The following is an 11205-nucleotide window of genomic DNA, read 5'->3' as shown; positions in this document are numbered from 1 at the left end:
ATTTGCTACTCACTCATTATTTTTCTTTTTATTTATTTATTTATTTATTTATTTATTTATTATTTTATTTCATTGAAATATAGAGGGGTCGCCGGCCATGAGTGGTGGCCGACATGGTGGCTACCACCGTGGGCAACCACGAGCTCCCAAAACAAAAAAAAGAAAAGAAAAAAAGAAGAAGAAGAAGAAGGAACAGAGGCGACGGCGTTGAGAGGAAGAAGAAGATAGAGAGGGAGAGGGAGGGGATGGGTGAGAGAGGAAGAGATGAGATGAGGGTTTTAGGAGGAAAAAGTGAGATTTAAATGGGGTATTTTGGTCCAAAAAATAGTTTCCCGACAAAACTGAAAACAGCGTTTTCGAAAAGCTCCAAATTAGAGCTTCTCCCCAAAAGTTGTTTTCAGCTTCCCGCAAAAACTGAAACAGCTTTCTGAAAGTTTTATCAAACACTATTTTTTATCTAAAAGTATTTTTGGAGGATTCTTTTTGGCCTCCAAAAGCTCCCCCAAACAGGGCAAGTCCTCCTTTCTGTTCAGCCAGTGTGACAATTCCCAGCCAAACCCTCGTTCTAAAGTTTAATTACCAATTGCTCCTTGAGCGTCGCTCGCATATCTCCCTCCCGCCCGTTGCCGTCTTCCGCCCTATTCACTCCCAGTTGTCTATTCCATGGAGCCCTCCTTGCCCTCCCATTCCTCGAAGTCGTTGCCCTTCCCCTTTCCTTCGAGTTTGAGGGCTAGGGTTTTCCCCACTCCCTCCGACACCGAGCCTCTCCTTTCCTTCTCTTCTCTCCCAAACCCTAACCCTATCCGTCGCTCCTTCGCGGACGTCTCCGCCTCTGTTCCCATGGATTATGGATATCGAGCAGCCGAAGACTCCAATCCCTTGCTCTTCTCCTCCACCTCCTCCTCCGCCTCCACCACCACGAATAGCTATTTCACGGAGCAGGCATTGCGCGGTGAGGGAAAAGTCTCGTTTTTTTCGATCGTTTTGATGCTTGTTGTCTTGATCAAGAAGTAAAATTCGGTTCTTGATCTGTGTTTCTTGATCAGCGGGCTACATTGACGTTGGGGGAGACATCAGAAGGGGCGATTTTATGCAGCCGATCACATCCAGAGAAGCCCTGCAGCGAGAGCTCCAGAAGGAGCGGATCCGGGAGGAGCTCATCGCGAGAGACATCGCTCGAAGGAGAATCTTGGAGGAAGAAGTGAGGAGGGAGTTGGAACTCGAGCGCGCGATGGCCGTGAGACGGCTTCAGCCGGAGAGGTACTCCTCGGTGGCGGGGGCCCGGGTGCACCCTGAGGCGGGATTAGAGCGTGGAATGCAGATTGGTCTAGAAGCTAGAATTGTGGACAGGTTCGGGGCCCCTCGGGTGCCTATGTCTCCAGAAGATAGGGTTCATGAGTGGTCACCTCCTCCATCACTTCCTCCCAAACCGGTGGTGAGAAGGAAGCTGCTTCTGCCTCAGCAACAGCCTGAGGTGTCGCACTTTAGACAGGTGCAAACCTGTACTCGCTTACTCCTTGTACTTTTCCTTATATTGTTTGTGATTCTATACTTTTTGACGATTTCTTGAGCTGCTTTAGCCACTACATTTCATGCTAAATCTTTGCTTCCTTACTGCGAGAACATTCATCGGAATTCAAAACCCTCCCTTGTCTTTTATGATTCTTTTAACTTTTAGCATTAGTACTCTACCATGTTCAATTCACAAGAAACTGAAATAAATAATTAGTCATAGCTCATCTTTTTCAAAAAAAGCATAAACAACCAAAAAATACACACTATGTTTATGATATGGTAGATTTGTCGATTCTACGCAAAAACATAATCATTCTTTGTGTTTATATGCTGTTTATAAAATAAATCAACTGTAATTTTTTTTTGAATATGGACAAAACTAGACTTACTTATCATAGCTGGGACCTTCAAAGGTATTTATGGAATGGCTGCTATTTATTTGGATATTAGTTGACCAGAGAAGATATGTGCCTTTTTAGTTAGTCTCCATGGCTCTTTAGCCAGTGCATAAAGAGTAGTATTATAGAAAGGCTGTGTCAGATAAGACCCAATATGTGAACCTTGTTGGACAACAAAGCAGATCTGATTGAATCTGTCATTAATATTAGAATAAAAGAAAAGGAAACTCTGTTGTAAAGACTGGAAATCCTTAGTGGATTCTAGGGTATCCAGAGAATAAGAATTGGGAGGATTCCTAAAATTCAAAATTGTCTCTATTTAATGTATAATAGATATAATGTCACAGGATGCTGGCATTTATTTTGCCTATGAAGGCAGCTTTTAAAGAAGCATTTTGAAGGATGATTCTGCATGCACGTTTGTCCACATTCTGGTAGCAAGTTTTTTTTTTTTTCAACCAAAAGACGGATAGGTCGGTCATTTTAATTTGTTCCGATACTTAGATGAATTGAGATCTTGGTCTATCTTGGCTATGTTGGAAGTGTAGCAAAGTTGAGAAAGAGCCGGGATATCCCGGAATCTTGGCGAATATATAGGAAGCAAGATATAGACATATTGACAGATATGGTAAATCCAGGATTAAGTGTACTTATGAGGCATTAAGATTAAAAACCCATTTAAGGAGGCATTAAGTTTAAAAAACCATTTAAGAATGTAGAATGAAAAACTGAAATCTCAGCCATATATTGATATTGTATCAGCTGGTATTTTGGAGAAATGAAAAACATGTTTGGTTGAAATGACATAGTAACTTAAAAATCTTATTCAAAAAATCACTAGATATATGAGGCAATTTTTTGTTAGTCTTCAGTATGGCAGCCTTTGCAGTACCAGTTGATGAGAAGTAATACGAAGCTGTAAGATAGCTTACCTGCTTCCAGAACTCACTGTAAACTTGAACCCACATCCACTTTTTAAGCACTTACTTAAAGTGTTTTTGAAATATCCACTTACCTGTGCTTATGCCCCTACCCTCTCTTCCACCTGCTCTTGATTCTGGCATCGATGTTCTTACTTGTGCATGACTTTTTTTGTGATATTTTTCTGTGTGATATGTTTGGTTATTATGACTATAGACAACCTTGTCACTTTGATTGAGAAAATATAGTGGCAGGATGGCAGCATCAGCCAAACATTCGATTTCTTGATTCTTGCTACAGTTTAAGCTATATGTACTTGTGATGAGTCTCGTGCAAAACCTGCATTTCTTAGTTTAAGCAACAGTCAGCTGTCGCTATCGGGAAACTTATTTTACCCTTGCATAGTTGACGATGTATGCTAGTTTATATGACATTATTTAAGTCTATTTAATGTAGGAAATCTATTTTCTCTTTTTTACGGAACTAGTAATGTTGGGATGTCTTCTCTTTCTACCATTATCTTGCCTCCATTAATGTTCTTATTAGCAAAAGCAATAAATCATCTTTGGTCTCAAGTTTCATCTTTGACAAGTAGGGACGCCTATGGGCAGGACTGTGGGCCAGATTTTACATTGTTCAAATTGGGCCATTGGACCGATCCCGTCGAAAATTTTGAGAAAACCTATTGACCATCAAAGATGCATGTAGATGGAAAAATGACTATATAGCTAAGTAAATTATCTCTTTTAGATTGCATGCTTAATGGTTTATAGAAATGGAATTCATCAGATAAATGTCCGCAGGTTAACATGATTGTAATGTTATGATACTAGATATTATTCAATTTCTGTACTATGTGCTTGGATTTCAGAGTGGAATTTGTTCTCTAAATTCAGCAACAGATTGGGCACATATCTTTTTTTTTTGTTTTCGAGGAGTCAATGAGGCTGTAGAAACTGATACTGCCACCTATACAAATACATTTTGCTCATTATCTTCTGGACTATGAGTTGGATTTGGTGATATTCTGATAATAGTTCAGATCGAAATCCTGAATCAGATTAGATATTCTAATGTGAAAAGGTGGGATTGTGGAAAGATCCAAATTGTTTATAAGTATGCGCCCAAAAACTTGTATTGGTTGTCTCTCTCCTGTACCTCTTTTATTATAACTAGCCATATTGTTAAATACATACCATGATGAATTTCTATAATCTACAAAAATGCCCATCATTGTGAGTTCTTAGTTTAATGTTTTCCACAGATCACAAAGCCAATTTATCCATTACTATTAGTAAATTTTCCTTCTACAAGACCTTTGGCATCCATTGAATAAGTGTGCTCTTCCATGATGATGAAAGTGTCCCACTAGTTAGATGATTTTAGAACACTGTCAAAATGGTGTAATTCTATGTCCATTTACTATCTACAGTATCTATTATATCCAATATAACCTTGTTGAGATGCTTGTGGCATGGTCTTTCAGACTCAGCTTGAAATTTTACCAATGAAACTGAGTTTTGCCTCATACATTAGTATATTAATTTTGAGTTATGAAATTCCTGATGTTTTTTCTTAAAAAAAAAAGAGTTTATTTAATATTCAAAAATATTTTTTTTAATGAAGTTATATAATTGAAAGCTAAATTATGTTGTTAGAATGGTAGATTTGAGCAAAGAACTTCAGATATGAGAAGTTTTATCACAGCAATGTCATTTTCTATTAGATGTTGTTAGAACGATTAATAACAACCACCATACCATAGCAACATGTCTGTTAAGAAAAGTTTTTTATAATCTTTTGGGCTTTGTAACTCTCTGCTGCAACCATGATAGCCATTTGCAGTTGCTGCTGTATGTGGCCATTTTACACCAATCACAAACATTATGATTCTATTGTTAAATCTAATATTATATATCTCACTGTTCCTATAGCAGAAACAATTAACAGTTGTAGAGTTGATCTAAATTGAGCTGTGCCCATTTTTTGTCACAACAAATATGTAACAAGCTATAAAAAGAGAGTTAAAGTTCATGTGAAATTGTTTATTTGGTGATTAAGTAAAATTATTTTATTATAGTAACTGTGTGCATGCCTTATGTGTTGACATATTGACCTGATTGCTATTAAACTTGATGGTGAGCAATGTGTGTGAAGGATGAAGTATTAATATTTCGTCATAAACCGGTGTTAGCAGGTGGCTGGTTTTAGTTTCTTTAACATTTTTATTGACTACATTTTGGTCTGTACCCTTGCTTTTCTATGGTTTTCCTTCAAATTCGTATCATGCAGAAATCTTGTGACCATTCAAGTAGGGTTCACAAACAAATTTTCTGCAGTCTTCTCCAACTTGATTGGGCTCATCTCTGTGTTTATGGCATATCATTATAATCATGTTCAGGTTGATCTAGTCGCTGAAAAAATTGAGTTATATTGTTTGAATTGGATTCAGTGTTGTAGTTATATTGAATCCGAACATTACCCAGCCATATTACCCAGTTTTGAATTCTAATATGGTTTGTTTCAACTATAATTGACTTGACCTGTTTATAGCCTCTCATAATTGCAAATTTGTGATGAAAGAAAAGAGGAAAAGAAGAAATACTGTTCCACGTCATCAGGTTGACCAAAATGCATTTCATATAGATATGACAGGAAAACATGCTGAACATTAAAAGATACTCTATTTACTTAGCATGTGGTACTTCTAAACTCAATATGGGAAAGTCACTGAACAGGATATGTTGTTTTATGTAGTATTTATCCAGCAACATGAGAAGACAAACAAATAAAAAAGAGGAAAACTTACTCATCAGCCATGAAAAACTGACTCTTCTCCTAATGGAACACCTTCTTTGCTCATTATCCTTTGTTTTACTGATAAGGGGTAGTGTTCTGTAATGAATTTAAGATGGCTGAAAAATGGTTGGTGTGCAGCCATTTGTCATGGTCTATGAATCCGACTGATAAAAGTACTTCTAATTTCTAAAAGTAATTGAAATGATTAATATAAATTTTAACTTTTGAAAATTTAATGATATTATGTCATCTTGGGCTGACAAAGAAATTTACAATATTGGTATATCTAATTATGTTAGTTGTGGAAGAGTTAAAAATACACTTAGGAATTAGATAGTCTAGAAGCATGTGTTATCGAACCTGCTTGCATATATGCGAGTGCCCCATAAATTTTAAAGAATTGCACTTACAGTATTTTTTTCACAGAAATGAAAAAGAAATTATAATGCGAATGGGAATGGAAACTAGAGAAACAGAAGACCAGTGCATGGAAAAGGAATGAGTTCTATTCCAATATTGAACGTAGCTAGTGATATTTCAAATGAAGTTGGTTTATAGTAATTTTCAAACTATACCCTTGATTAGGAATAAAACCATGTTTTGGAACACCAGTTATAATTGTTTTTGAGTCCTCCCACAGTATTACATACAAACATAACTGACTTTTAAATAGCAGTCATCATTCGGTTATAATGGTCATTATTTTTACATTTCATTGTTCATCTCAAATGTTAACTAATCATCCATTAAAACTTTATACCATAAATGTCACTAATTAGTCCACACCAAATATATCATCCGTTCTTATTTTATATCATAATTGTTGATAATTAGTTCATACCAAAATAACTTCATTCTCATTTCATAGGAATATTCCTATCACTTAAAGGAGTGGAATCAGAACTCTCTATTTAAAGAAATGGTGATTCCAAGGAAATGTGATTTTGTTACTTGTTGCGCAAAATATTGAAATGAAGCCAAAACTAGAATCCCCATTCCATTCCTTCCCTTATTCTGCAATCCAAACTTAGCATTAATGTAAGTGTATACATTACTAAATCTCAGAGTGGATTGGACCAAACTAAGTGTGTCTGCAAAGTAGTCCCTTGTATAAAAGTGCAAGGTGATCACATATGTTTGGACACTTGATATTATGTCCATTGCTCTTATTGGGACAGCTGGCAATGGGCTATGAGGGGTTGGCATGAGGTCTAATATTGGTTTTTTTTCTTTTATTTCCTGTGACATCGTGCATCTTAGAATTTTAGAATACTAACCAGTCCAAGGAGGAAAAGGCTAGTCTAGCATAACTGCTTTGAGATTTCTAACTTCTTTGTGTGTGTGTGTGTTTAGGGGGGGGGGGGGGAGGGGGGGAGGGGGGGAGGAAGGGGGGGTTGATGATTTTCTAAATGTGGAATGCTTAAATTGTCATATAACTATTATGGTATTTCCTGTTGAAGTATATAGAGTATCTTTTCCCAATCTCTTTTTTGCAATCATCTTTTCTCTTCTGTTCATCTAAAGTAGCATGAGTACTCAAGAGGTGTTTCATGTGCAAAGCGGAAATCATGAAAATTGTGAACTATAAGCATGTAATCCTAGGTCATAGATTTGCATATCACTGTCAGGAGAATTTTTATGGGAAAAATATTATGATCTAGGAATCAATGCTTTGTTAGATATTTTATCGGAATTTTTATTTGATTTTTAATCTTCACTTCTGAAAACTTCTCTATTATCCTACTTATCAAGATGTTGATTGATATGGTTTTGTTTATGAATGTAATCAGTTTTTGATATAATTAGGTTGAGGTTTCAAGCTTCCTTGATAAAAGCTGAGGGTTGACTAGCCAATCACTGAACTTAGATTTTTGTTGATCGGTTGTACACATGGAAAACACACTCACTTATTAATTTCTTCCTAAGAATCAAGCTGACTGACTGGAATGGAAAGGTAATAATAAGAAGAAAAGCTGTCCATTCATTTCTTGTCTTTTACGTTAACAGATGAAGGTACTTTGCATGTACCTGCTACTTAGTTGATGTTTCCTTAGTCATACCCATTTGTGAGTTAAAGTTAGTGGTTGATTCTTGTCAAACCTATTCAGTGAACTACGAAATTTCCATGTTTTTAAATTTTCAATACCATTTTGAAGTTTTTCTTGCAATAATAAGCTATGGTTTGAATTGGAATTATATATTTAGATATCATTCTAAACCTTAAATTTTCTATCCAAGAAAGACCTTAAGATCACCAACAAGCCTTGTCCTATCTATATGGAAATGGTTTTACATATCGAGATGTGCTCTAAAAGTTTGAAAACATTTTATGACTATTGGTACAGATGATAAGGTCATTCAAATTCAATGCTAATCTCCAATCACGGGTTTTTGCACTTGAATCATAAATTATTTCGAGGGCTTAATGCAAATGATGGACCAATTATGGAGGCCCATCTGTGCATTTTGCTTCTGCCAATTTCTATTCTAATCTGTGATAGTGACTCCACTAATCTGGCATGTCATTGAGTTCTGGAGTACAGATACAGTATCTGATCGGTTGTTCGGTTTATAATGTGCTGTCAAACTTGTTTCTGATTCCACTTTTTTGTTGACACTGGCAAAATCGGTATTATTTTTTTTTCCATAGCTCACTTATTTTTGTGATATGAAGGAGTCATCAGATTATGCAGCTAATTCACTAGGAAGGATCCTAATATTTCTGCTATGTTGTGTTGTGTTTTGATAGAAAATTGGCTGGGAGAGCGAAAATGTTTTACTTTGTTAGGGATATGTTTGTTATGTTCCTGTTTTTTCATGACTGCCTGCTGAACTCTTTCTTGGTTTCTATTGTGGGGCTATCAAATTTTACTATGCCAATATGGATTCTGTGAGTGGCTGGCAAGATATTAATTATTAAAGCTCCAGAGTCTAGACACTCTTTCAGATGGTTTCATAATTAACTTCTTTAGAGCCAAGACTAAGCTTAACTTGCTTTCTGGGAGCCAGGGACAGATTCTACTATTGATTTGGATACTAATCGGGAAGCACAAATTGGGCGTGGAGTTCTGGTGGCCATTTTGCATCCCAGATTAAACAAAGGATTTAGTTTTATGATGAAAGGCATAACTTCTCAATCACATCAACATGATCAATCAATGCCTTACTGAGTGTTTTAGCCAGTATATTTTGGAATACACAGACATCGTAAAAATGTTATGCTTCAGGTTTACATGATATTCTTTAGTTGCAATACCTTTGTACATATTTGCTGCATAGATTTGTTAAAACTATAGGAAAAGCATCTGAAGAGATGCTTCTGTAGAAGAAGGGAAATAATCACTTCCCCAATTACTTTTCACTTTAGTATTAGGCATTTATAACATTGAATAAGCAGTTATGCATCAGGTGAGCAAGTTCTCTATCATGCCTATGGCTGGACGTGGGCTGGGCTAGGCCGAGTCATGCCCCTACCCAAACCTGGCCCGAATTTTTTTTTCGGACTTCAGGCCAGGCTTTGGCCTGAAAAATTTTGGAAAATTCAGGCTCGAGCCCAACCCGAGCCCAGACCTGACCTGAAGCCGATTGGGCTGGCCCGAATTATCCATTTGAGTTAAAAATAGGTCTAGCTTGAACCCGTTGAAGTTTAATATTTCATAATCTTGCTTCACAAGTAAATGAGCTAGCTAAACATTGACCTCTCTCCTATAACACAAGTAAATGATATATGATACATTGTTCTTAGCTAAACCATTTTAATTTGTTCTCTTCTTCCTCTTTATTCTTTCGAAATAACAGCATACAAAAACAAATTGATTCGGGCTTGAAATCGGGCCTTGTTCGGCGCTCAGGCTCGGGTTGGGTCCGGGCCGGGCCAATGACCTACTCGATCCCAGTTCGAAAAACAAATAGGCTTTACATTTAAGCCCAAACCTGGTTTGAAATTGTTCGGGCCTGGCCTGAAGCCCGGCCCGAGCCTATTTCCAGCCCTAGATTCATGCCACGCCATGCTTGATGGGCTCCGCAACAGTATTTAGATAAAATGAAATATTTCAATAAAAATGTTGAAAACTAAATAAATAAAGATTTCAAGTTGAAGGAAGACATTGCTCTCCAGAGGCCTAGACAATTTAAGTGTATCGTTCTTCTTGTCCCTAGAATTGGTAAAATTTGTTCATCATTTGTATGTTAATGATTTTATTAGCCATTAGAATCAATTTGTTATATTCTCCCTTTAATTTAACATTCTTTCCCTCTTATTGGATTGTAGCTTCATTCATTAAATGATACATCATCTGTGATGCATGGGATCAGTCTTGCGTTCATTTTGCAGATTACGCCGTCAAAGCCAAAATTATCTGGAATGAAGAGGAAATCAGTGGCTGTTACAGGAGGAAGTGAACTTCCTAGGCCATCCAATAAGGAATGGAGTTGTGCTCTCTGTCAGGTGAGTGCCACCAGCAAGCAGGGCCTGGATGAACACCTCGAAGGCAAAAAACACAAAGCCAATCTAGAAGCACTAGTTGAAGGCAAGAAACCCAAAGCCACAGAAGCACCACTTGGTGCTAACAAATTCAGAAGAACCAAGAAAGCTGTAGGCTCGACATCTGTGACAAAGGTAACCGGCAAGTCATTGCCAACAGAGGGTGCATCAACCAATGGGCCTGTGAAGAATCAAAGAGAAGACAAGAAGCAACAGACGGTTCAGAAGAAGAACTACCGCTGCGACCTATGCAAGGTGAAATGCAACAGTGAGGTCATGTTGGCCTGTCACCTACGTGGGAAGAAGCATATCGCCCAGCTTGAGGAGTCGAAAAAGGACGGCAAACCCAGGATGCCGGCCAGTGCTGGAAAGAAGGTAAAAGTAAATCAAACAGCAAAGAGAGAGGAGGTAGAGGAAGAAGATAAGAAGGCAGAAGCTCAATGATTGAAGGATCAAGAGTTGCTGATTTTGTCTGTGAATGCCAAAAGGACGGTAAGACGGAAAACCTAATTCAAGTAGGGTAGCGAGTTCTTCGGACTTGCTGACATAGGTAAGATGCAAGTGCCTAGCCTTGATGGCACTGTATAGAACTGGTATGGGCGTTTGGTGAATAATGTTAGGTTGAGAACTCTTTCATAATGCCCTCTGTCAAGTTGGGGCGATGATGCTTTGGTGAAAGCATATGATAAAGTTTAATTTTACCTTTAGAATTTACAAGCTTCAGATGCCTCTGCCAAATGGGAATGTGCTGCTGTATGCCTAATATTAATCAAGATTGTTGTGTTCTTGAGCTGCTTTGGTGATGGCATATGAAATGGTATATTCGTAGAACCAGAGGGGGGGGGGGTGTTCATGTGGTACGTAGTATATCCATGTGGTGCCTTCGATGTGGTTCAGGGTAAAGTTGAAACCCAGTGCAGCCTATCTTGGTAGCCGGTGTACATACCATGAGTTGTTATGCAAATCTGAATTATCTCTTACTGGTGGTTTATGTAAATGAAACAGTTTGATGGTTACTTTCTACCCAAATAAAATAGAAAGAGAAAAAAATAAAGAAAGCTTTGTAGGGTGTTCGACATGGTATGTCAG

At 37.5% G+C, this 11205-nt stretch overlaps 1 protein-coding gene across 1 annotated transcript; it reads left to right on the top strand.

Annotated features, from left to right (window-relative positions):
• Positions 1-615: 615 nt before the first annotated feature.
• LOC120103844 (uncharacterized) lies at positions 616-10908 on the top strand. Its single transcript, XM_039126497.3, has 3 exons — positions 616-952; positions 1047-1492; positions 9967-10908. Exons 1-3 carry the CDS (start codon positions 664-666, stop codon positions 10558-10560), a joined length of 1329 nt encoding a protein of 442 aa, XP_038982425.2. The 5' UTR covers positions 616-663; the 3' UTR covers positions 10561-10908.
• Positions 10909-11205: the final 297 nt, after the last annotated feature.

Source organism: Phoenix dactylifera, chromosome 2, assembly GCF_051530095.1.
Source record: "Phoenix dactylifera cultivar Ajwa chromosome 2, Ajwa_hap1_PhDact_Kaust_v1.1, whole genome shotgun sequence".
In the NCBI taxonomy this organism is placed as follows: Eukaryota; Viridiplantae; Streptophyta; class Magnoliopsida; order Arecales; family Arecaceae; genus Phoenix; species Phoenix dactylifera.
The sequence above is the reverse complement of the archived record's forward strand: the minus strand, read 5'-3'. Positions and strand labels throughout refer to the sequence as shown.